At 43.8% G+C, this 27,486-nt stretch overlaps 1 protein-coding gene across 1 annotated transcript; it reads right to left on the reverse strand.

Annotated features, from left to right (window-relative positions):
• Nucleotides 1-430: 430 nt before the first annotated feature.
• Nucleotides 431-27,098, reverse strand: LOC125424606 (unconventional myosin-Vc-like). Its single transcript, XM_048481988.1, has 12 exons — nucleotides 26,871-27,098; nucleotides 15,924-16,034; nucleotides 12,920-13,085; nucleotides 11,688-11,832; nucleotides 9,777-9,933; nucleotides 8,324-8,467; nucleotides 6,643-6,724; nucleotides 5,445-5,552; nucleotides 4,088-4,194; nucleotides 1,923-2,188; nucleotides 1,470-1,551; nucleotides 431-654 (listed from the first exon to the last, which is right to left on the reverse strand). Exons 1-12 carry the CDS (start codon nucleotides 26,895-26,897, stop codon nucleotides 475-477), a joined length of 1,575 nt encoding a protein of 524 aa, XP_048337945.1. The 5' UTR covers nucleotides 26,898-27,098; the 3' UTR covers nucleotides 431-474.
• Between the last annotated feature and the right edge of the window lie 388 nt (nucleotides 27,099-27,486).

Consider the following 27,486-nt stretch of genomic DNA (forward strand, 5'->3'; position numbering starts at 1 on the left):
ACCCACCAGTTGCCTGACAAAGCCCCCCCCCCTTCTATATGTCCCCACTTGGTTCCCCTCAGCACCTACTTTGTGGATGGTCTCTGCTGTTTTAACTATTCCTGATTTTAATTTATATGTGACTACTTGTTACCAAGTCTTGTTGCAGTGTGTGTGTGGGGGGGGGGGGGGATACAAATCTAAATACAAATAAATAAATACATGTTTTGTGAGCAGCTATAAGTACGGCACCCTATCTGAGAGGGTGATGCTAGAATGACGCCGGGACTTACACTGGAAGGGCCTCCTACTTTTAATTTTTGCTAGCAAACACAAGCAGAGTTATTCCATCACAAAAGAAAAAAAAGAGATCCGCGAAATTGTTCTTACATTTGAATGACGTCTTGACGATGCGGTTGCAGAAATGCACGAATGGTAAGCATGGGGTAGAAAACAGTGTTAAGACAAGACAAACGTGCAGTTCGGAACACTTAATTAAACGCAGCAAAACGAAAACAAAAATGCAGAACTGACCATGCATTCTTCATCCAGCAAGTCCAAAATGCCCATTTTAGCTTCAATAAGGTCAATGACTGGTTGGTTGTCATAAAAATCAATCAGCGTCCATGGGATATTTTCTTTCATATATTCTTCTTGTTCAAGTTTAAAAACATGCTGATAATGAGATCGTCAAACAAAGCCCGCTTGTTAATTAGGCATAACTTATCTGAGGGACCGTCTCTCCCTATACCGCCCTTCTAGGCCCCTCTGCTCAGATTCTGGAGATGCCAACACCCAATGTTACAAATACAAATACAAAACCTTAAATGGCATATAAAGAGTGGTAAAATACAAATTATGTTAAAACCAATTGACTAAAATTTACACAAAGGTTTCACTCTTGATCCAAGTGCCTTTGTTAAAAACCTGGCAACTGATTCAGTAGTGTGGGGATGATGGTCACTAAGCAAGTATGAAACTATTTCCTTGTCTGATCTTGCTGAAAATTTCTTCAAGATGGCCTCAAGAAAAAGCGACCGATAGTCTGCCAAATCTTTACAATGAAGGAGCACGTGTTCAGTTGTTTCGGGTAGGCCCGCTGCACAGGAACAAGTCCTGTTCTCCTGTGGGATGCCGTGATATCTGCCTCTTGTTTGGGCAGTCGGTAGCACATTAAGCCAAGCAAGCATAAAATATCTACGGAGATGTGGACTGATTAGATTAACACCCAATGTTTTGGACAGAGTGCAAACGTTTTAGATTCATTCTATTTTAGGTATGAAAATATATTGGAACTTGCTAGGAACCGGTCCCAAACTTTTAGGTCCCTGGGAAATCAGGCAACTGAGATTCCACACACCCCCCCCCAACAGTCCCTCTGGATAGATAAGCTAAAACATAAAAATGATTTACAAATTAAAAGATTGATTTCCCCAGGTGAATAAGGCAAGTGCGAGTTCAAATGAATAACAGAATTAAAAATGTCATACCAGGTTAAATTGTTGCTGTAATTTTTCATTGGCATAATTGATGCAAAACTGTTCAAAGCTATTCACATCAAAAGTTTCAAATCTGAAATGAATGTTGGAAATGATTGGTTAAAATTTTGTTTGATCTGTGAAAAAGATCATTAATTCAAGATTGTCATTGACAGTAATAAAGATTTTTGACTGGTTCTGGTGGGTTTTCCGGGCTGTGTGGCTGTGGTCCGGTGGATCTTGTTCCTAACATTTCGCCTGCATCTGTGGCTGGCATCTTCAGAGGTGTATCACAGCTAGGGAAGTCTGTTACACACTGTAACACACTTCCCTCTGTGATACATCCTAGAATTCTATTATTCTACATTAGATTCAATCCACACCCAGTTAGGTACATTCTAATTATTTAATGGAACCTAAAATAAACGCACCAAGTTCCTTTGAGAGAAAAAGCAAGAAACTTACCCGTAGATGTCCAAAACACCAATGAAAGTGTGTTGCTTGCCTGAAAATTGCAAGGCCTTATTAATTCGTTCCACTATGAAATCAAAGAGATGGGCATAGATTTTTTTCGCCAAAGCGTCACGAGCGTTAAGAGCTTGAAATTTCATTATGGGTTTTACCACAGTCTCGGAGGTAGTGATAATTTTCCTGTGGCACAGCCACTGTGCTATCTTGTCACTCTCTAAATCCAGAAGTTCACAAAATATATTAAGATGTTTATCATCCAGCTGTGAAAAACAAGGAAGGAACCAGTAATAATGAACATTTTAATAAAAAGTCACCATAGTGCCATCTTAATAGAGTCATACCATTCTAAGCCTATTGAAATCCACAGCAACTTTGCTCAGGATATTGCTGCAAATACTTCCAAATACTGGGTCCTTTTTATTAGCTATTAATGTAACAACAACCCAAGTCGAGGGTGAAATAGATAATTAACTAGCCCATTATATGGAACTGTATAATCATAAACTCATAAATGAATCTGCACATTCACTGGCAAACAGGTAACCAAATTTAATGAAGAATTGTACAATAATCAGATGCACATTGACTTAAATCAAATTTAAAACTTTGCTCTGAATATTGGTTTCAGTACAGCATGTCTTTCAAATCAGTACAAAGCTTCAAAGTGCACAATTGAAGTCCCTTTAATTTCTGAAATCCTTAGCTAAAAAGTCAGTATAAATATTAGAAGGTATTCAGGTTGAAAGAGATTAAAAACTGGCATGCCTAGGCCAGATAATAATCAGGAAATGCTACATTTTGCTAGAAGTTGGGGCAATATCGCTGCTAAAATTTTTGCCACAATATCGGCTGTAAATGAGTCTTTGGCCGCTTCCGCACAGCCACGCTGGGGGTTGGCCCAACCCCACTGGGACTGTTTGCACGAATGGTCCCGGTAATGACCATGAAGACTGCGCCACGCTGCACCGTCGCCGTCGCCCAATCGACTTACCATCCCTGCAACCGTCTGGCGCATCACCGAGGGCTCCGGAGTTGCAGGGCAGGGGGGGCATGTCCCCAGGCCTCTGCGACGCGCCGGACGGTAACAGGGACAGTAAGTTGATTGGGCAAGGGGGGAGGGATGGCGCCTTCCAGCTGCTGCCGTTCACATGGCAGCGGCTAGAAGCCGCCGTTTTCCAAAAACCTCGCTCGGGGAGCGAGGTGGGAAAATGGCGGCTTCGTGCCACTGGGGAGGAGTGAGGGCGGCGTGGTTGTGAAGCAGCTGCGCCCCCCATGTGAACAGCTCCCTCAGGACGGCGTTTTTGCCATCCCTAGGGCGCTGTAAAAGGCCTGTGCGGAAAGGGCCAGAGTCTCTCAAAGTTTTATTAATTTATCTTCTTTTAGACTTTTGAGGCCCTTCTCATTTATAGATTGTTCCAGTGGCAGAGAAATTTTTTGCCATTAAGCAATAAATGTAATAAGGACTATGGAGGACTGCAGCCAAATAAGCATAATCACGTATAACTTGGCTCTATTTTTAAAAATCTTTTATATGGTATGATATGATTATCGGCTTAGACTGTGATCCAATTCTTATGTTTTACCTGCTGATGCTCCTTTGCATTGTTTTCAGATGGTTCTTTTGTATTTCAATGCATTTTTATCATTTTAACCAAAGATTAAGTTGACTTGTATATATTTTGCATAGAAACTATGGGACAGCAATATTTTAAAATAAAGAGATGTCCAAGGTTCAAGACCCTGCTTCTGTATAAGCGGAATGCACTAGCTCAGAGTGTGGTGGAGTCTCCTTCTTTGGAGGTTTTTAAAGAGAGGCTCGATAGCCATCTGTCAGGGGTGCTTTGACTTTGTGTTCCTGCATTGCAGGGGGTTGGACTTGATGGCCCTTAGGGTCTCTTCTGTGATTCTATAACACTAACCTATCTCAGAGGTTTGTTGCAAGGCTAAAGCTAGCACGTGAAGGACAGGTGGGATCTAGCTTCCAAAAAATAAATAATTACATCAGCTAAGAGAATCGATGCCTAGAAGAAATCAGTGGACCATATAACTCAAGAGCTGAACTTTCCAAATGAAAGCAGCCTCTCAACAGAGCCTGAAGATAAACAAGACTGGCCCTGCCATTGTTCAAAAGCCAAAAACATCTTGCTGATATTTCTTACGCTAACAGATGATCTTTCGTCACTGACAGCTGTTATTTGCACGTTGCCTAAATGCAGGATGGCTGCTAGTATTCTAAAAACATCCATCTGGAAATCTTCCTTTAGACCTAAGAGAAAACAAGAAGAAGAAAAAACCCTCTGTCATCTAAAGTGTTCAAGAAAGGAAAGAAAAACATGTGTTGGGGCTTACCGTACCGCATAAGTAATTGTGGAAGAGTTCTATGGCCAGCATGAAAATGAGTGAGCTAAAACCTCATGTAGTACAGAACAATTTTGTCTGGCCCATTTGATGACTTCTGTTTTCCCCGTCCCCACTAAATGCTGGCATAAGTGTAAACTAGACTAAATTTACATAGTATACAATAACATATTATATAGTTTCCTAATATGAATGCAGGGATGAAAGGATAGTATTTTATATAGCAGAATCAGCAGGTAGCAGGTGCTTGCTCATTTGAGGGGGAGGGGGGAACTGTCAGAGGTGACTTACAGGCAGTGGTGGGATCCAAAAATTTTAGTAACAGGTTCCCATGCTGGTGGGTATTCAAACAGTGGCGTAGTGCCAATGGAGATGGGCGGGGCACAATGGGGGCGTGGGCGGGCATTCCAGGGGTGGGGCATTAATAATTTCTCTGTTACTGTAAAAAACTCTTACTGTAAAAAAAAGTTCCTAATTTCCAGCTGGTATCTTTCTGTCCATAATTTAAACTCATTATAGCAAGTCCTATCATCTACTGCCAACAGAAACAACTACTTCTCCTCTAATTGACTGCCTGCCAAATATTTAATACTTTCAAATACTTAATTTCTAGAAATCAAAAGAAGGATACTTTCCTTAAACAAGGAACTTTACCATATTTCTAAAACATGTTTTTAAAACAGTCCAACAGGGAGAATTGTCCCATTTTCTACCTTCGCTAACCAGCCACGTAGGAAACAACAGGACTTTATGATTTTGGGACCTAATGGAATTTCTAACAGAAAAGCAGACCCAATTAGTAACCCCCTCTCGGCACACACAAATAATTAGTAACCCACTCTCGGGAACTGGTGAGAACCTGCTGGATCCCACCTCTGCTTACAGGAGAGATTCAGCAGGTTCAGGAAAGGGTTAATACCTGCTGCTCACCAGTTCTCTCTTGCAATTTCCCCATTTCACCCTGATATATAAAGCCCCCAGGAGACTGGAAAACTAAACCAGGTACCAAATGCCAGCTGAGGTTGCCACATCCCATCGAAGCAAATTGCACAGAAGCACAAACAATTTAGCACAATTTCTGACAGTCTGCAGTTATTTTTGTAACTACTGTAATGTATACACATGATAAACAAACGTTTGTATCAAAAGGACACCTACCTAGCAGGGTAAATGTCTTTTGAGTCTCCATCATATAGTCTCCATCATTTACTCCTTCAATCACAGTGTTTCCACCCATATTTGTATAATGAAATTCTTCAGCACTTCCTGTATGTGAAAAGCAAAACATGTAACAGGACACTCCTGGTATTAAGATAAAAATGTTCTGCTAGCAGGATGCAAGTAACTACAGCTATGTAAAAACAACGGAATCCTAGGATAAATTAGAAACTAATCAATGTGTGGGCTTTCCTGGGTAGAAAACGAATGCAACTAAGTGGTAACTTTTTTCAAATGAGATGGAAGTTTCATTCCACTTTACAGAGGTCCAAATATAACCCCTGAGCTTTGAAGAGAGGATTTATTTACTGAGATCACTGTTTGATAGAATTGATGCAAAATTCTGACCGTACAAAAACACTGTTGGTCTATCAAGGTGTTTTCTCAACAGCATTCCTGTCTTGCAACATTTATCTTTATTGGTCCTTTTTGTCCATCTGAGGCCGCTTCAAGACGGGTTGCAGGGGGGCTCGGGGTCGGAGCACATGACCCCGACTCACTTCAACCGCCTTCACATGGACGGTCCCAGAACCTTCCTTTGACGTATCGCGCAGTGCTGCGCCGTAGTCAGGTTGACCTACCTGCCCTGTGGCCCTCCAGCACGTCGCCGAGGCCAGGGGACACGCCCCCCTGCCCTGCGCGACCGCTCCGGGGTCACAGGGCAGAGGGGGCGTGTCCCCAGGCCTCAGCGATGCGCCACAGGGCCGCAGGGCAGGTAGGTCTACCGCACATGGGGGGAGGGAAGACGCCTTGGAGCCGCTGCCGTTCGCACAGCAGCAGCTCCAAGCCGCCGTTTTCCATAAACCTCACTAGGGAAGCGAGGTTGGAAAACGGCAGCTTCGCGCCCCTGTGCGAACGGCTCCCTGGGGACAGCGTTTTTGCCGTCCCCAAGGCGCCATATACGCCCCGTGCGGAAAGGGCCTGAGACAGGAGAATTAAACCATGCATGTCTGTAACTAATCATTTAAGTCTGAGGTTGGTACCTACTCAATATAGGCAGGATTTAAACCTCTGATGATTATTCTTATATAACTGTTTTGTTTGCATTGCCATCTTTCAGTACTGTACCTTTTGTTTCATGCAATCTGGTATTGGTCAAACTACAAGGAAAAAAAAGGATTAATCTTTTGAGACATACCTAGTTTAAGGTATTTAAATTCCGGCCTGTGAGCAGATGCACACAATTGATAGAATATATGGTAATTTCTCTCATTCTCAGACTGTAAAAGAAGGGGAAAGATTATAAAACCAGAAATAATTAGGAACAGTTTATACTGTGAAACGGAACAAAAGGACATTTTCTGAACTGCTTCTCTGCGTGACTAACACAGCCTCATTATTAACCTTGTGTGCCCTATGATGCTTGCCCTGTGAGGTTGCTTCTATGGCAGGGATCAAGAACCACCGTCACGGAGCGGCCAAGTGGCCGATTGCAGAAATGACACAGAGCAGTATGTTGGTACAATAATAACTGACAAAATTCAGTGCCCCGAGTGTACCTACAGTTCTGCACCCTCCGACAGCAAAACCTACATCACGCTCTCTCTAAAGCCAAATAAGCTATATGATGTATGCTTTGCCAAAACCAGAGCCAGCGTGGTGTAGTGGTTAAGAGCAGGTGGATTCTAATCTGGAGAACCGGGTTTGATTCCCCACTCCTCCACCTGAGTGGTGGAGGCTTATCTGGTGAACCAGATGTGTTTCCGCACATCTCACATTCCTGTTTATGGACCCTTAGCCAGTCACAGCTCTTCTAGATTCTCACAGCCCCACATACCTCACAAGGTGTCTGTTGTGGGGACAGGAAGGGAAAGGAGCTTGTAAGCCACCTTGAGTCTCCTTACAGGTGAGAAAAGTGGGCATAAATCCAAACTCTTCTTCTAAATTTCTCATAACTGCTGCTTACATTTTTAATGGATTTAAGTTATATTTTTGTATTGATTTGCTGTCTTAGAGAACAGTCATATTGTGAGCCGCCTCAAGCCCTTCGGGGGTGAGGCGGCTTATAAATCCAATAAATGAATGAATGAATGAATGAATGAATGAATGAATGAATGAATGAATGAATGAATGAATGAATGAATGAATGAATGAATGAATGAATGAATGAATGAATGAATGTACACTCTCTCTAAAGCCAGATGGGCTATATGATGCATGCTCTGCCAAAACTATTACTCTGATAACTACTTCAGACCCTGGCCAATAGAATAATACTGTTTGTAGAGGAATATGAATTGAATAAGTGCGCATAGGAATCCAGAAGTGGCTGTTCTGAAGAAGAACAGGTGAACGTACTGAACCGCCTTACCACTGGTCCCTTGATGGCCACGTTGGCTGTGTCTTTCCAGCATTCCAGGTGGGAGTCTTTCTCACCACCTGGAGATGCTGGGGATGGAGCCTGGCACCTTCTACATGCCAGGGGTCTGCAACCTGCGGCTCTCCAGATGTTCATGGACTACAAATCCCATCAGCCCCGAATTGTAGTCCATGAACATCTGGAGAGCTGCAGGTTGCAGACCCCTGTGCCAGGCAGATGCTCTGCCACCAATCCACAGCCCCCTCCCCACAATCTTTTTGGAAACCCCAATGCAGAAACCGCTTTTGTTCTTTACCCGATACATTGCCTTTTCCTTTTCCAGTGAGAATTAATCGGTCCAGAATCAGGACAATTTGGGGGTTTGTGCTGCCTTCAAGGTTGCAAGGTTTGAAATGTCAGGACATATTCATGGAGGAAATTCAGGCAATGAGACACATTACTTAAATCTGCCTAAAATTAGCAAAGGGGCCCTGAAATTTCGCTGGTGGGTTTTACTAACCTGAAAGACGACTCGGGATTTTTCAAGCAGGTATGTTCTCATATTTGCCCCCATGATCTGGTACCTCTGATCAAAACTGATTTCCATGTACTTCCCGAAACGGCTGCTGTTGTCATTGCGTGTGGTTTTAGCATTACCAACAGCCTGTAAAAATAATTAATCATAAGAACATAAGAAAGAGCCAGCTGGATCAGACCAGAGTCCATCTAGTCCAGCACTCTGCTACTCGCAGTGGCCCACCAGATGCCTTTGGGAGCTCACATGCAGGATGTGAAAGCAATGGCCTTCTGCTGCTGCTGCTCCCGAGCACCTGGTCTGCTAAGGCATTTGCAATCTCAGATCAAGGAGGATCAAGATTGGTAGCCATAGAATGACTTCCCCTCTATAAATCTGTCCAAGCCCCTTTTAAAGCTAATCCTGTCAATGTATGTCAATGTATAGATCTTTATAAAATAATGATTCTGGGGATGTGCTCTGTTCAGGACTGATCAGCTTTGGGCTCTCCAAATAAGTAATTTGGATAAGGCCAAAATCTGATGTTTGTCCAATTGTTTTGAAAGCTACTGTGATAACCAGATGTCTCAGTTGCACGTGGTCGGCTCTGAAACTTCCACTACACTCAGCATAGATGGATGGGACTCTCTCTGTAACATGACACAGAGCTCCAGCTGCTTGGAAAGAGAACAGTAAGACCTTCAAGCTCCGATGCACTTCATATCTCATTAATGGGTACACGCGGGTGGGGTGGGGGGCTAAAAGCTTCTCTGATTCAGAAATTATCCATTGAAAAATAGGTTAATTTCAAATGTCAGGAAGATGTCTGGTGAATTAATCTATTTTTAAACCAGCTAGGACAGTGGTAGCGAATCTATGGCACGGGTGCCAGCGGTGGCACTCAGAGCCCTCTCTGTGGGCACGCATGCACAGAGTTTGTCATGTGATAATAGTGCAATTATTTCAGGGAGATTATTAGCATTAAACCTAAGACCTAGTTTTGGGGAAGCAGTGTAGGTAACCCTGTTAAGCGCTGTTAAACCCTACTGATTTTCATGGGAAGAACTAAAGCATGATCCTTTACCTGGAAGCAAGCTTGGTTGCTGGCAATGGGGCTTGCTTCTGAGTAAATCCTCCTAGGGTCATGATTCACCCATTCGAAGTGTTGCACAGTTGCTTCAAAGCAAAGCCACTGACTACCACCAAGCTTACTCCCAAGTAACGTGCGCCTTGGAGCCAACTGTTTTTTCTATACTAAAACCTCAGTATTCAGGTTAAATTGCCATGTTGGCACTTTGCGATAAATAAGTGGGTTTTGGGTTGCAGTTTGGGCACTCGGTCTCGAAAAGGTTCGCCATCACTGTGCTAGGAGTACCATACAATGAGGGAAATATATACTCAGCGAGTTAAGAGCATGTTGATTCAACCCAAATAAGACACAGCCTTTTTGATTGCTTACTTCTGTTATGGGGTTAGAGGCCAAAACTTTATCTTCGACTTGGGTGTTGTTGCTTGATCGACTGACTGTAGCAAAGTACCTCATGGCATATCTCGCAGAGACGGTTTTCCCAGCTCCTGATTCTCCACTGACGATAACAGACTGGTTCTTGTTGTTCCTAAAACAAGAGGATAAGGCATGACTCAAAATAAGTTTTTTTTAAAATATGAAAACAATGTTTCTATATAGATCGGCCTCACCAAAATTTCATAGCCACTAAGGTCTGGTACAGTAAAATCTTGCAATATCTTCATTACAAATTGTTCTCAGTTTGATGTCACTTTAATGGACATATTTTTTCTTAAAGTATACTTTGTAGTTTTGTGAGGGTGCTGAGAATTCTGTTAGAAATCCCCTCCTACAGACACATGACAGAAATCTATTCATGACTCTTCCTTCTTCCTCCAAGAGCACTGCATGGACACAAAGAATGTTCTTAATAATCTGGTTGCTGTGGGTTTTCTGGGCTGTGTGGCCGTGGTCTGGTAGACCTTGTTCCTAATGTTTTGCCTGCATCTATGGCTGGCATCTTCAGAGGTGTATCACAAAGAGAAGTCTGTTACACACTGTGTCTAGTCCAGTGGTGGCGAATCTATGGCACGGGTGCCAGAGGTGGCACTCAGAGCCCTCTCTGTGAGCACTCGCGCACAAAGTTCATCATGTGGGAGGGGGGTGGAAAATCACCCCCCCCCCCCAGACACACATCTAGGCTGGCCTGGGCATGATCCTTTACATGGGAGTAAGTTTGGTTGCTGGCAATGGGACTTGCTTCTGAGTAAACCCTGCTAGGATCGTGATTCATCCGTTGGAAGCATTGCACAGTTGCTTAACTAAGCTTACTCCTGAGTAACGCGTGCCTCGGAGCCAACCATTTTTTCTAAACTAAAACCTCAGTATTCAGGTTAAATTGCTGTGTTGGCACTTTGCGATAAATAAGTGGGTTTTGGGTTGCAATTTGGGCACTCAGTCTCGAAAAGGTTCACCATCACTGGTCTAGTCACTGTGGCTGGCATCTTCAGAGGTGTATCACAGAGAGAAGTCTGTTACACACTGTGTCTGCTAGTCCAGTGGTGGCTTAATCTACAATTGGGTGCTTGTGAGGTGGCACCTAGAGTCTTCAGAGCACTGCAAGACAAAGTTCATCATGCGGGAGGGTGAAAATCACCTTATCATCTAGGCTGGCCTGGGCATGATCCTTACGGGAGTAAGTCATTGGTTGGCAGCTGTGGACTGTTTCTAAACCCTGCTAGGATCGTGATTCATCCGCTAAGCATTGTACAGTTGCTTTAACTGCCTACTCCTGAGCAACGCGCCTCGAGCTAAATCCATTTTTTTCTAAACCAAAAACCTCAGTATTCAGGGTTAAATTGCTGTGTTGGCACCTCATGCATAAATATGGGTTTTGCCGCAATTTGGGCAACTCAGTCCTAAAAGGTTCACCATCACTGAGCTCTGATTAGAGCTGAGTATTCAGAGGTATCATTAGAGAGTCTGTTATACACTGTGTCTAGTCACTAGACACAGTGTGTAGCAGACTTCTCTCTGCGATACACCTCTGAAGATGCCAGCCACAGATGCAGGTGGAACGTTACGAACAAGATCTACCAGACCATGGCCACACAGTCCGGAAAACCCACAACAACCAGTTGAATCCGGACGTGAAAGCCTTCAACAATACATTCTTAATAATCTTTTAACAGCTTTTGAGGAATCTGTGAAGCTGCTAGTTTGAGAGCTAAACTGAAGGATTCTCTGCATCCCTGCAAAGTTTTTGAGAAAGGCAAACATGCACCAGCTAACCGTAAAGGAAAGACGCAGGATTTAAATGCCACTTATTATCTAAAACATAACATAAAATAATCTGTTCTCCACCTTGCCATTTGCTTGTAAGCTTCCTCAGCCACAGCAAAGATGTGTGGGTCCATGTCTCCCATATTCTGACCGCTGTAGGCATGGATAATGGTATCGCCATATATCGGCAACTGCTTATAGGGGTTTATAGCAACCAGAATTATTCCTGGGGGAGGGGGGGGGAAGACACACAACAAATTTAAGAGTCATATTATGGATACTTTTCATGTCAGAGACCGCTTCTGCACATGCAGAATAATGCACTTTCAATCCACTTTCAATGCACTTTGCAGCTAGATTTTTTATTATTATTATTATTATTAATATTACTATTATTACATTATTATTAATTGATTGATTATTATTATTATTATTATTGATTGAAATTATATTTATAAACCGCCTCTCCCGAGAAGAGCTCAGGTGACAAACAAACTAAATAGATAGAGAACAAAATAAATCAAATTTTAAAATAGTTATTAAATATGGCTCTATATGTTAAAATGGGCCCTACCATTAAAATGCAGCAGTTCTATCAAAATTACCGATTAAAAATCAATTCCACTTTCGCAGTCCCTAAGAAAGAGGCTCATCGATGGCTGCCCCACTGTAGGGTCCCCTAAGAAAAAAAAGAGGAGGAGAAAGAAGGAGGAGAGGGGCAACGGCAGGTCCCACTAGATTTTTTTTAGAAAGGGGCATCAGCGGCTCGGGCTCCCCAAAGGTCCGATGGAACAAGCTCCATCTTAAGGGGCCCCAAGCAAATTCTGCAGATCCCAGCTCGCGAAATTCAGGTAAGAAAGGTTCATTCCTGCAGGGCCAGAGCTCGCATTAGCTCTGGAGGTAGAAGCGTTCCACCAGGCAGAAGGGGCCAGAAGCTGTAAAGAGCTCTAGTAGCCCGGTGGAAGAGCCACATCGTGAGGGCCAGGGGATCACCAGTAAATTTACTCTGCTGAAGCAGAGATTCGATTCCCAGGACATATGGGGCAAGAGCGGTCCGTGGGATTTTTTTTACTGTCTTGGGAATAGCAAAATCCGCACAATGGCCAGCCACACTACTGAGGGCCAGGGATCAGGTAATTTGCTCTGCTGGTTTAGAGGTCGATTTGGGACATATGGGGCAAGACGGTCCCGTAGGATTTTTACTGTGCGGAATAGCAAAATCCACTTGCAACCAGTTGCGAAAGTGGATCGAAAGTGCATTATTCTGCATGTGCGGAAGGGGCCAGAGCTAGCAAGTATGAACTTTTACGTACCGCTGTAGGTATAAATAAGCTTGGACTCTACAAAGCGAACTTTGAGGTTGTGTAGGACAGCCGGCTCATGAAGGTAACTAAGTGCTGTGAGGTCATTTTCACCGACGAGTATGTCTGGATTTCGCAAAGGAGGCAAAGTGCTGGGATCCACTGGAAAACGCAACTCCTGTCAGCAAAGGTAACACACAACTAAAATAAGCCCACAGACATTGTCCGGGGTCTGTTGCTTTCTCAGACCAAGTACGTGTAATATCGAGCACAGGTAAGAACGACCACTGCAAGACGTAAGCTAGAATCCGCAGCCTTTTTGAGCCTGCAGGCACTTTTGGAATTCAAGAAGCAAACCTTTTACTGGCATAAAGAACAATAAAAATAAATACAGCAATAGTAAAAATTGGTTAATAGGTACACAAAACAGGAAATAAAATGTTGAGTAAAAGGAAATCTACTGGCTTTTAATAACTTCCAGGAGAAAGCCTGCCACTATCATACAGAAAGAAGGATCAGGATTGTCCAGCAAGTAGTGTAATTCTAAATAAATCGTGGAGATCAGGTGAGGGTAAAGGAGTAAGATTCACAGACTTGGATCTGTTTTCTTAAATCTGGGACAGTGTAATGGCTGGTGGGGCAGAGATTCAACTGAGCCAGCATTACACGGGCACAATCTATTAGATTTTGTTGCTTGTTCAATTTGCCGTGCAGCAAGGCGGAAGGCATAACATTAAACCTGGCAAGCATTATGGCTCTCCTTTGAACTTTTTGGAATTCAAGTCACAGGGTGATGGGCACAGCCACAAAACAACTGCACAGGAGGTGTGTCTGAAACAAGAGGAAGGTTACGCATGATATCACAGTCACCTTTCAGCATTTCAGACAGAAGTTCTGCTTCGTGGAATGCCTTTTGAAATGAACATATAGTTTTAAAATGACTTATTGTTTACATACAGGTTACTTTCAGGCACACAGTAAAGATTCTTGTGCTGTAGTGGCAGCTGCTGCCAAAGGAATTTTTAAAGAATATCTGTACAGACAATTCTGTGCACCTGACCATCTGACCATCTGCCAGCCCCCTCCCAGAATCTGTCCACTCCCAGGTTTTGACCGCTGGGGTGTGATGCCAGACGCCCCTTATTATTAATTATTAACTATTTATTGTGGAATGCTGCTGCTATAGTTTTAAGATTTGTATTTTAACTGGGGTTATTCGATTTGTTTTATTATGGTTGTTCTTGTTTGTTGTACACCGCCCTGAGCCCTTCGGGGGTAGGGCGGTTTATCAAATCGAATTATTATTATTATTATTATTATTATTATTATTATTATTATTATTATACACATAACAACACAGCACAAGTGTCTGGAATTCATCTCTGAATATCGAGTCCTTCCCAAGGACCTAGGATATTAGAGGTATTTGCGTAGAATGTGTGCAGTTCCTAGGAGTGCTGCTTTCTGCAGCATGTGGACTGATGTTCTGTCCAAGTTTAGGCTTTCCAGATGTTTTTCAAGATTTCTTGGGATTCCTCCTAGAGCACCGACTACTAGTGGGATTACTGTTGTTCTTTTTTGCCACAATCGCCCAACCTCAACCTGTAGGTCCTTTAGATTTTGCATCCTTTCTTCCCAGCTCTTTTGTCCCTTCTACCCCTGTTGTCAACCTAAAATAGCAACATCGATGATCCAAACATGTTTCTTCTCTACCACTGTTAGGTCTGGGGTGTTGTGTGCGAGGGGTCTGTCTGTCTGTATTGTAAAGTCCCAGAGTATTTTTTGTTTCTTTTCTCATTTCTTCTGTGGATCTCTCTACTGTTTCCTCGTATCTAGGTCTCTTGCTACAGGGCAATGCCGTACTTTTTGCAAAGGTCCCAGTGCACCATTGCTGCTAAATTATTGTGACGCTCTCAGATAGTCAGTTTTATATTTTCTTACAGCAGCAGATGATGTGCTCCACGTTCTCATCACACTCTCTGCAGAGACGTAACTTTGGGTCATTGTCAGGACTTTTCGATTCGTGACTTTATTGTATTTGTCCGTAATGCTTGCTCCTAGCAGTAAAATCAGGCCTTCAGTTTCTTTCTTTAGAGTTCCTCTTCTGAGCCACTCCCATGTTTGCTTGTTGTCAACCTTCCCTTCAATGTTCTTAAAGTGACTGCCCATGGAGTGGCTTGTTTAGCCACTGCTCCTTTCAGGAAAGTTTTAAACTGTTGGGCTCTCTATACTCTTCTTTTGATGCTTTGGCTTTCAGCATCTCTGCCTGGTGGACGTCTTTTTTCAATGCTGGCTCTTGACTCTCTCTTTGGATGTATTACTTTTCAGGCCTCTTTTCTCTTCCTCTACTGATTGTTTGACCTGGAGTAGTCCTCTTCTCCCTTCAGACCCTTCGCTAGGCAGAGTCTGTTCACATTTCACTCTCTTGGATGAAAAGCTCGATTGATGGTCATAATTTTCCTTGTTTTTCCGTCCAGGATGTCCAATTCGGCTTGTGTCCAGTTAATTATGCCAGCAGTGTAGCTGCAGCCTGCCAGGTAACTTCCAAGTGTTAATTGTCTTTATTAGGCTTTCCTCCATTATAATAATACACACAATAATACATACACAATACACACACACACACAATAATAATAATAATTCAGTATTGAATGTCCAATCAGAGGTCCTGCTAGGCAAAGTCTCATCTCGTCCCGCCCACTTTCTAAAATCCCTTGGCCGGCACCAAGAAAGGTTGACAGGTGCTATGGTAAGCATGGGCACCACTTTGAAGAAGAAGAGGAGGAGGAGGAAGAGGAGGAGGAGGAAGAAGAGGATTTTGGATTTATACCCCCCCCCCATTTCTCTGCTGTAAGGAGACTCAAAGGGCACGACATGAATCTCCTCTTCTTCTCTCACCTCCCTCTCACAAACACCCAGGAGGGTGTAAGTAAATAAAATAACTAGTGAAGACACTAACAGCATGTTCCTATGTGGTGTGACACCCTTCTGTGCCCTGTTAAAAACTTCCCCTCACCACGCCATCTTCTAGCCGTAGGTGAAGTACGGAGTCGCCAGTCTTATAGTTCGTTGCAATTTCCGCAGACTGCCAAACTTCTTCAGGATCAGGGATCCACACTCTGTTGTACTAGGAAAAGACAACAAAATCACAACAGTGCATTTCAATTGGTAGCATTGTGTATGTGGTAATTAGCAAGCTGATACCTATTCTAAACCCCAATAACAATATTGCAATGGGAAGATGCAAGGCACGTTTTCAGCTCCAAAAGCTGCCACAATGGAAAAGAAAATAGGACAATTTTGTAAAGGTCAGAACGAATGTTTACTTTTCCTACAGGTAAAGCTGGGCATCATTCCACCCAAGCAGAACACTTCTAATTATATATTAATGGCAAAAAGTTTGATATATATTTAATTTACTAAATCAAAATGCATGGGAAATTAAGATTCTCCTGTTTTAAGGGTCCCTTAACATCATTGGGACCCACCGTTCCCCCCCTCCTCCTCCTCCTCCTCAGGAGGGTTTTAAGTAAGGGTTTTTCGCAGGACGCCGATTTAGTGTAGTAATTGCTGTTTTAACAGAAATTAGTATTTTATAGTTAATGGAGCTTGAGTTATTAATTTTATGTATTTCATTTATTGGTCAGTTATTTATTTGCTCCTCTTGTTGTGACTGTATTTTACGGTGATTTCTGTTGTACACCGCACAGAGCCCTTTGGGAGTACAGCGGTGTATAAAACTAACTAACTAACTAACTAACTAACTAACTAACTAACTAACTAACTAACTAACTAACCAACCAACCAACCAACCAACCAACCAACCAACCAACCAACCAACCAACCAACCAACCAACCAACCAACCAACTAACTAACCAACCAAATACATACATACATACATACATACATACATACATACATACATGCATACATACATACATACATACATACGTACATACATACATACGAATGGATGAATGAATGAATGAATGAATGAATGAATGAATGAATGAATAAATGCCTAGCTTTGTCTGGATCATGCCCAGAGTTACAAATAATTTATTTTTAGTCCACTGAGTTATTTGCTTTTTTGTGGTGCAGGAAAGTCAAATGTCCCCACTTGTGACACTCCGTAGTATGTGATTTACTTCTTGAGAAGTGAATTTCAGACGCATTTCAATAGTGCAAGAGGTATTCTGTATAAAATATTACCCAATCACCTTTACATTCCCTTTTTTTTTCTAAGCACAGAAACTCACATTCTGCTAGCTGGCTTCCCTTTCCATTTACATAACCAACTGGCCAGTTCCCACACAGTCATTTGGCTCAGAGACAAATTATTCACAGAAAGACGTTTTCAGTCAGTGCCACATGAAGGGACGCCAGCCTGAAACACATTATTTTTTTATCCTGCCAGCTGCTGAGCTGTTAGCCAAGAATGTATGAGCTCTTTGCTGAAAAGAGCTGTTCAAAAGAACAATGCAACCCAAGTGTAAAGGTCAAGTGTTACGATCACAGGTCTGTAATCAGTCTGTGGCTGCCAGATCCGTAAGATCCCCATAAGCAAGTAGGGAATATATTCACGTCTGCAAACAGCCTGAAGTCCTACAATGATTACCATCAGTATTCAGAAAACTGAGCTAACATTTTTGTTCTTTGGCCATTTGTACTACCCTGTTTCCCCGAATATAAGACATTCCCGGAAAATAAGACGTAGTAGAGGTTTTGCTGAAGTGCGAAATATAAGGCATCCCCCAAAAGTAAGACATAGCAAAGTTTTTGTTTGGAAGCATGCCTGACGAACAGAATACAGAAATATAAGACATCCCCTGAAAATAAGACATAGCACATCTTTGGGAGCAAAAATTAATATAAGACACTGTCTTATATTCGGGGAAACACGGTATTATGAGTTACCTCCACCCGTTCTTCGCCCTGCACCTATTCGTTTTGAAGTTGGGATATAATTTATTTCTTCATAGTCATGTTCATAGTATCAAAGAGACGTTGAATATAATGAAAGGTTTTAATTGCAGACTGCACAGAAGGAATTGTGACTACTGCAATATGCACAGGTTTTATAGGGATGCAACATGAATAGTTTTCTAACAGTAGTAAGCATCTTACTTCTGGCACAGTGACAGAGGTAGATAGGGTCCACCTTCACATCTTGGTAGTTGTCTCTCCTCCATTTTTACTCTGGCCAGACTCACAGGAATGGTTCAGCCCCGAAGAAAGGACTGAATCGACTCTGAATTAGAATTCCCTAAATACTCCTTTAAGAAAATGTTTGACCCACAGTCTGTCATGTCATCATTTAGAAAGAGGAAAAGCACTTCTCTCCGGTGGTAAAACAGGGGTGGTAAAATGACATGCAAGAAAGCAGACTAGTGATCTTTTAGTCCAGCATTCTGTTTCCAGCAGTGGCCAGCCGGGTTTCCTAGAAGACTCCCCCTCCCCGTTGCCCTGAGCAGCAGCACAGAAGTCAAAATCTCCCCCCATTGCTCTCCATCTGCTGGTATCCTGAGATTTACTATTTCTGAATATGGAGGATCTATTACATTGTGGCTAATCCTCTTCTTTTTACAGCAGCAACAAACAAACAATGATTTTAAATGTTCTCACAAACATGAAGAAGAAGAAGAAGAAGAAGAAGAAGAAGAAGAAGAAGAAGAAGAAGAAGAAGAAGAAGAAGAAGAAGAAGAAGAAGAAGAAGAAGAAGAAGAAGAGGAGGAGGAGGAGGAGGAGGAGGAGGAATTTGGATTTATACCCCACCTTTCTCTTCTGCAAGGAGACTCAAGATGGCTTACAAGCTCCCTTCCTCTCCCCCAACAGACACCTGGTGAGGTAGGTGGGACTGAGAGAGTCCAGATAGAACTGTGACTAGCCCAAGGTCACCCAACAGGAATGTTGGAGTGCGGAAGTACATCTGGTTCACCAGATAAGCCTCTGTCACTCAGGTGGAGGAGTGGGGGAATCAAACCCGGTTCTCCAGATTAGAATCCACCCGCTCTTAACCACTACGTCTGCACTTAACCTCTACACCAATGCTCCGTTTCGCTATTCACTATAAAGTGAGGAGATGCTCAATGCCAAGCATCGAGACAAATCCCTGAAATGTTATACCCGACACCGAAATGAATGGGTATGTTCTTGCACAAGCCACTGTTCCCTATCTGCACTGATACTCCTCCAAGTAGAAGGAAACCTTTGGTGCGGGCAAAGAAGTACAAAGGGAGTTGACTGGACGTTACACATGCGTACGGACTTCGTCCCATCATTATTTTATCTAAATATTATTCTAACGATGTCTAGTCATAGAACAAATTATTCTCGGTACCTCCATTGGTAAATGCAAGAAGCCACCTTCGGATAAGTGAACCCCGCCTTACAAGTAAACACACAGGGTTTACTCTCGTATTGAGTTACACCCAACCCGACTCCTTTCTCATCCCAAGATGGGGAATTCCTGGAGCCAGTCAGGAAACAATTACTGTAGCCGATCCAGAAATCCAGAGATCAATTATACTGGTGTATAACAGCATGGCGCCGCTATAGAACCTAATGGATACCACATAAATAAACCAAACAAACAAACAATAAAGTACCTATGGTATGAGAAAGTAAACAATCAACAGGGCACCTAAAAGGAATCCAATCTGTCCTCATTTAATATTTGCCAGTTTCTGGCAAAAATGCTTTATAATTGCTTGTATTTTTACAGTAATGCATTTGTACAAAGGGCTCAATCGCACAATGCAGATTAAAAGCAGATTAGAATTCACCAAGCAACAGCCAACCAGTCAAATAGAATGTTTATTTATATACTTTGTACTCCACTTTTTCCAGTAGGGACTCAAAGCAGCTTAAATCGTTCTCCTTCCCTCCATTTCACCCTCACAACAATCCTGAGAGGTAGGTTAGGCTGAGAAGGTATGACTGGCTCAGTGACACCCAGCAAGAGTTGAAATTCGAACCTAGGTCTCCCAGATCCCAATGTAACACTCTAACGACCACATCACAGTGATAAACATAAAACAAGAAAATGCAAATATTCTTCCCACCTCGGAAAATACACGTGGAAGAACCCCCACCCACCCCCAAAAAAACCCCTAAAATGGAAAAGTGGGGTGTGATTTTTTTTTCTTGCAGAGTTTGTACACACAGTTATCAATATTTCAAGGGTTTGGGGTGCTGTGTGGTTTCCGGGCTGTACGGCCGTGTTCTAGCAGCATTCTCTCCTGACGTTTCGCCTGCATCTGTGGCTGGCATCTTCAGAGGATCTGATTTCAAGGGTTTCAAGGATCTGATTTCAAGGGTTTGTTTATTTCTGCCCTGGTTTAACATCCAATAAAAGAAGCCACATTCCAAAGCAGGGCCTGAGAAGGTTTTACTTCTACAGTTATGAGCTAACTGTAGGTTATTATAACAACTACCTTTGCCCCCTTTTTTCTCTCTCCTGAGGATGAAATTAACCAGAGGGTTCCCAACCAGAGGGTTCCCTTTGCCATGCTAATGCAAGAGACAGAAGTAGAAGAAGAGTTTGGATTTATGCCCCACCTTTCTCTCCTGTAAGGAGACTCAAGGTGGCTTACAAACTCCTTTCCCTTCCTCTCCCCACAACAGACACCTTGTGAGGTAGCCTGGGCGGTGGGGCTGAGAGCATTCTGAAGAACTGTGACTAGCCCAAGGTCACCCAGCAGGAATGCAGGAGTGCAGAAACACATCTGGTTCACCAGATAAGCCTCTGCCACTCAGGTGGAGGAGTGGGGAACCAAACCCAGTTCTCCAGATTAGAATCCACCCGTTCTTAACCACCACACCATCTTGCCTCTCCTTCAGAGAGCATGACAGAGAGGAACCTGCAGGCAGGATGGAGATACTTATTCCCTCACCCTCCAAATGCCCCCATCAGCTGTTTTTCATTTTTCATGCTGCCACAGGAAATCAACTGTAAGGCCAAGACCAGTGATGTGACATCAAAGGTATTCAATGCAAAAGGCAGTCAGAGATGGTTTGATATTGCCTGCCTTTGCATAGAAACCCTGGATTTCCTTGTTGGTCTCCCATCCAAGTACTAACCAAGGCTTGGCTTTCAAGGTATGGCTAGATCAGGTTACAAGGTTGGAAATAGAGGCTACTTGTCAGCTATAAACATTGTTATGGAAGACATTTTCCAAAATCTGTGTCTGTCAAGATAATGAGAACACTGGGAGGTATTTGCAGGGGAGAATATGTGACCAGGGAGTATTTAACTCCTCCTGTGGCTTCCTGTACATACCTGGAAATTCCCTTCGGCTATTTCTCATCCTGTAGAGTACAGTGGTTTGAAAAACCACTGCAGGACTTAACGGGTTCTTCAGAAGAAGCCTCTTGGGCGAAATATATTTTTACTTATTTTGCACAGTTGATCTTGGCCCTTTTACCTCCTGTGACTGGTGCAACCATTCTGTTTCTCCCAGGGTGAATTCATAAGGGACTGCTGAGAAGAAATACTGGTTGTAAGATTCCAGGGGTACAGGGTTGTTGGGCAAAGTGCCACTGGTGAAACACAGCGTGCCTATTCTAATCAAACATCTTCTGTGTTTTATTCTGAATGAGAAAGGGAACTAGAGGAAATCTTTCTCTGGGAGACTACAGTGGTTTCTCAAGAACCTTGAATTCACATTGTGCAGTGCTTTGAAAGCAGGTCTCCTCTGACCACACAAGATGCACTTTCTGTTGGATAACTGCTATCTCTGTGTGCATCCTGTGGATTATCATGTAATATGCACATTCATAAATGAATATTTAATGTTCCACAGTTAACTCTGTTACAATACTCTGTTGGAACAAGTTCTAGAGAAGGACCTTTCCCTACTAGTGTCTCTCCTTGGTTTTCCTATGATGAGAAAAAGATGCACCACAACTTTCCACTAGGGCCAACCACACTGAAAAATTTGGGATATGAACTTGAAGGATGAGGTTTCGTGGAGAACATTAGCAGGAGAGTGCTAATGTAGATTTTACTGGTTGTGGTGGGTTTTCCGGGCTGTGTGGCCGTGGTCTGGTGGATCTTGTTCCTAACGTTTCGCCTGCATCTGTAGCTGGCGTCTTCAGAGGTGTATCACAGACTAAACATTCCGTTCTCACTGGACACAGTGTGTAACAGACTTCCCTCTGTGATACACCTCTGAAGATGCCAGCCACAGATGCAGGTGAAACATCAGGAACAAGATCTACCAGACCACGGCCACACAGCCTGGAAAACCCACCACAACTAGTTGAATCCGGCTGTGAAAGCCTTTGCCAATACACTGCAGATTTTGTATCTGCAAATGCTGAAAAACTCAATTTGTGAGAGACCTGTGGAGTGTTCAGTTGCTTCTACTTTACCAATTGTACTATTTTTAATAAGTTCCCTGCTCTTGAGAAATAATAATCAGGTTGGGAGCCCCTGCTCCAAGTGAAGGAGGGTACGTTTTTGCTACTTGGCCTTTTTAATGCAAACAATTTAAATTTCTGTTGTTTTCTTTTTGACAGCCAGTTTTGTATTTGTAATTTGTCACACAATTTTAGAAAGTAAAACAGTGATGCTGATGTTATCCTTGTCACAAGAAGAATAATAATAAGAAGAAGAGTTTGGATTTATATTCCCCCTTTCTCTCCTGTAGGAGACTCAAAGGGGCTTACAATCTCCTTGCCCTCCCCCCCTCATAACAAACACCCTGTGAGGTAGGTGGGGCTGAGAGAGCTCCGAGAAGCTGTGACTAGCCGAAGGTCACCCAGCTGGCGCATGTGGGAGTGTACAGGCTAATCTGAATTCCCCAGATAAGCCTCCACAGCTCAGGCGGCAGAGCTGGGAATCAAACCCGGTTCCTCCAGATTAGATACACGAGCTCTTAACCTCCTACGCCACTGCTGCAACAGATACAGGACCTAAAATATGCCAGATTATTGCGAACAGTGCTCAGAATCCAATGGAACCTGGCCACTGAGGTAGACCTCTAATGCAAAGAATTCTGGCAGCACTCATAAGAACACTTTCCTAGGAGTAAGCCTTGTATAATTTCAAATACATCCAACTGTTTCAACAATACTTTGATTTATTTATTTGTAGACTTTTACGGTGCATAAAAGAATGTGATACAGGAAACAATCCTGAAGCACACTCCTCAAAAGTCCCATTTTAATCAATGGGGCTTACACTGTCCACGCCTCTATTTCAACAGAATTTAACTGTTGTCCAGGAAGGCCAATATCAGCATCGTCCTAAATAGTTACACCCTTCCGAATCCACAGACTTTTATTTATTCATTCATTTGATTTGTAGTCAGTTTTTCTCCCCAAAGGGATTCAAAGGGGCCTACATTGTTCTTCTATCATCCATTTCACCCCTCACAACAACAGCCCTGCTAGGTAGATTAGGCTAAGAGTGTATGACTGGCCCATAACCACCTGGTAAGCTTTCAAGGCAGTGTGAGGATTCGATTCTGGGTCTCCCACATCCTAAACTCACACTCCCACTGCACTACACCAGCGGTTCTCAACCTGTGGGTCGTGACCCCTTTGGGGGTTGAACTACCCTTTCACAGGGGTCGCCTAAGACACTCTGCATCAGTGTTCTCCATCTGTAAAATGGATAAATGTTGGGGTTGGGGGTCACCAGAACATGAGGAACTGTATTAAAGGGTCACGGCATTAGGAAGGTTGAGAACCACTGACTCTCCTTATTTTGAAAAGTGTTGCCTCGGGTGAGGTTGGCCCAGCGGGCTTCCAGAACTCTTTCTAAACATTCCCAGTACTGCCTGAAAAGCTACCCATTCAGCAATACAAACTTTTTCAGGTGCTGAGATAATCTAGAGATGCCAAGTGAGGTTATTGGCAAGAAAGGAAGCTGTGTTATGAAATTGACAATATTTATAGTCTGGGCCAAGGGGGTTGCCAAACTCTTCCTGACTGTCAACAAAAGCATCCAAGAAATAGACATATGGACTTATCAGTTGTGGGAAGTGCTGGTAAATCACATCTGAATTAAACCCCCGTGGCTTTCGGCACTCTACAGAGAAGAAGAGAAGAAGAGTTTGGATTTATATCCCCCCTTTCTCTCCTGCAGGAGACTCAAAGGGGCTGACAATCTCCTTGTCCTTCCCCCCTCACAACAAACACCCTGTGGGGTAGGTGGGGCTGAGAGAGCTCCAAGAAGCTGTGACTAGCCCAAGGTCACCCAGCTGGTGTGTGTGGGAGTGTACAGGCTAATCTGAATTCCCCAGATAAGCCTCCACAGCTCAGGCAGCAGAGCGGGGAATCAAACCCGATTCCTCCAGATTAGATACACGAGCTCTTAACCTCCTACGCCACTGCTGCTAGGTAGTTGTAATTCCCTGGGGATCCCAGGTAATCCCAGTGGCATCCCAATTTGGCCCCCATTTTGGAGATATGGGAAGGGGGGGAGTTCTTACCCAGCTAGCTCTGGGGGCTGCGTGCCCAAAGAGGCACTGGCAGAGGGCATCTACCAAAAATGGCGCCAAGGCCAACACTGAAATTGTGCCCCCTCCTTGCACTGCCAAGCTTCCCAGTGGGAAACCAGTAGTTCCACTCCTGACGAATGGATTGAATTGCCTAAATCATGTAGATATAATAAAGCCCTTCAACTATATCCCAATATTGGGGAAGATGTCAGCATGCTGACAGACCAGCTGTAGTTAAAATATCCATTGTTAATTGGAATAGCCACGACTGACAGCATAGTGTAGTGGTTAGAGTACTGGGTTAGGACTGGGGAGACCTGGACAGTGATGGCTTTTACTCACTCAGCATCCAGGCAAGGATAAGGAAGAGCAGCAACTCCTTCACGCAGGAAGCGACAGGTTTTCTTTCTTTCTCCCCTGGAGGCATGACACCACCCACCCCACCCCATCCCCATGGACAAGGGAATGGCAAACATGGCTCTTCCTTCCCAGCCAGACCCATAGCCACGATGGGGCAAAAAGGGGCAATCATTCGCCATGCCCCTCCAGTCAGCATTAGGGCTGGTGTGAACCCCATCACCAGACTTTCAAGTGTAAATTCTCTATTGTAAAATAAAAAAGGAAGGAGCGGAGGTTAAAAGGTGTGAATCCTGTCATCCATCTTCCAGATGTGAATTCTCTATGCCCTTGGCTACAACAGAAGTAGCAGTCAGCGGGGCTGAAGTGACCTGATTTCAAAAAAAGCCTGGTGTGTGTCTGTGTGTTGTGTGGGTGTCACATAGGCTGTCTGAAACTTTGGGACACTTTTGTAATTTTTGTCATCCCAGATCTATTGCCATGGCTTATGAGACCCCTCATGCTATTCAGTTACCTTGCTTTACACTATGTACACACCTTGAGCCTCAAGCACAGAATTGGTAAATAAATAACAAAGCACGTATAATGAACAATAAAAGGAAATAAATAATGACAGATTGACCCCGGTGGGGCAAAAAAGGGCTGGGCGCCATCAGTCTCTGTGTGCGTGCGTGTGTGTAATTTTTGTCATCCCATATATGAGTGTGTGTATGTGTGGTCCTTTTCTAATTCTTGTCACCCTCACTCCATTGCACAGCTCATGAGATTCCCTGGTGCTGTTCAATTTCATTGCTTTACACTAAGTTTGCCCCTTGAGTCTCAAGTACAAAATCAGCAAATAAATAATGAAGCACAAATAAAGAAATAGTGAAGGAAATAAATAATGACGGATTGACCCCAGTGGGGCAAAAAAAGGGCTGGGCGCCATCAGTCTGTTGCCGTGTGTGTGCGTGCGTGTGTAATTTTTGTCATCCCATATGTGTGTGTGTGTGCGTGCGTGCGTGCGTGCGTGCGTGCGTAATTTTTGTCATCCCATATATGAGTGTGTGTATGTGTGGTCTTTTTCTAATTCTTGTCACCCTCACTCCATTGCACAGCTCATGAGATTCCCTGGTGCTGTTCAATTTCATTGCTTTACACCAAGTTTGCCCCTTGAGTCTCAAGTACAAAATTAGCAAATAAATAATAAAGCACAAACAAATAAATAGTGAAGGAAATAAATAATGACGGATTGACCCCGGTGGGGCAACAAAGGGCTGGATGCCATCAGTCTGTTGACATGCCTGTTTGTGTGTGTGAAACCTTTTGGCACTTTTCTAATGTTTGTCATCCCAGATGTGTGTGTGTGTGTGTGTGTGTGTGTGTGTGTGTGTGTGTGTGTGTGTGTGTGTGTGTGTGTGTGTGTAAACTTTTTGGCACTTTTCTAATGTTTGTCATCCCAGATGTGTGTGTGTGTGTGTGTGTGTGTGACATAGGCTCTCTGAAAACTTTTTGGCACTTTTCTAATGTTTGTCATCCCAGATGTGTGTGTGTGTGTGTGTGACATAGGCTCTCTGAAAACTTTTTGGCACTTTTCTAATGTTTGTCATCCCAGATGTGTGTGTGTGTGTGTGTGTCTCTCTCTCTGTGTGTGTGTGTGTGTGTGTGTGTGTGTGTGTGTGTGTGTGTGAGAGAGAGAGAGAGAGAGAGAGAGAGAGGCTCTTGAAAACTTCTGTCTTTTCTAATCACCTCACTGTATTACTGTAGGCTCACGTGTGTGTGTGGGGGGCTCTCTGAAAACTTTCTGGCCCTTTTCTAATCACCCTCACTGTATTGCAGGGCTCACGAGATTCCCTCATGCTGTTCCATTTCATTGCTTGATGCTAAATTTCCCACCTTGAGTCTCAAGTGCCAAATGTGTAAATAAGACAATACTAAATGAATAGGGAAGGAAACAAAGATAATAATAAATACATAGGGAAGGAAACAAACGACGACTTGGGGGACCCCCCGCTGCACTCCTTTGCCCCCCTCCCCGCTCCAAAGGGCCCTCCCTCCCTCCTCCATATGGTGGGAGCAGCCGTGAAGGAGACACCGCCCCCATCTCCCCTCCCGCGCCCCCCAGCGGCGGGTCCCCCTCAGCGCCCCTCAGCGCGGCGGAGGGATCCGCTGTTACCTGCGTGTAGAGCTCGGCCAGCGCCATGGCGGCGCGAGACCCCTTCTCCCCTGGCAGGGAAAGGCCAGCCGGCGGAGGCGACAAAGGAGTCCGGTTGGGGTTGGCCGGCTGGCTGGCTCGCTGGTCCCCTCCCGGCCGCGGCTCTCCTTCTCCCCCCGGCTGAGGCGGAGCAGCCCAGCCTCTCCCCGCTCCAGCGCCACGTTTGTTTGCCCGCCGGCCCGGCCTCCTTTGTGCATTCCTCCCGAGGTGTGGCTGAGCAGGCCAGCCCTGGACCAAGAGCCACCGGCACTTGGAGTGGCGGAGGGCGGATTTATTTCTCTGTAATTATGTGTGTGTGTGTATATGTATGTATGTATGTGTATACACACACACACACATATATAAAGATATATAAAAAGACCCATGGGGCACCTGCTGGTGGCTTCCTGAGACAACCTCTCTCGGTAGGTAGGTAGGTAGGTAGGTAGGTAGGTAGGTAGGTAGGTAGGTAGGTAGATAGATAGATAGATAGATAGATAGATAGATAGATAGATAGATAGATGTAGGTAGGTAGGTAGGTAGATGTAGGTAGGTAGGTAGAGAGAGAGAGAGAGAGGTAGGTAGAGAGAGAGGTAGG

Source organism: Sphaerodactylus townsendi, linkage group LG17 (genome assembly GCF_021028975.2).
Source record: "Sphaerodactylus townsendi isolate TG3544 linkage group LG17, MPM_Stown_v2.3, whole genome shotgun sequence".
Lineage (NCBI taxonomy): Eukaryota > Metazoa > Chordata > Lepidosauria > Squamata > Sphaerodactylidae > Sphaerodactylus > Sphaerodactylus townsendi.

Excerpts from the sequence above, each read along its gene's own strand:
- LOC125424606 (XM_048481988.1), bottom strand. The coding sequence starts at position 26,897 with ATGGCGCTGGCCGAGCTCTACACGCAG. Across the intron at positions 13,086-15,923 it reads TACGGCTAGAAGATGGCGTG|GAGTTGCGTTTTCCAGTGGA; the intron begins GTGAGGGGAAGT and ends CTTTGCTGACAG. Across the intron at positions 11,833-12,919 it reads GCTTATTTATACCTACAGCG|GAATAATTCTGGTTGCTATA; the intron begins GTACGTAAAAGT and ends CCCCTCCCCCAG.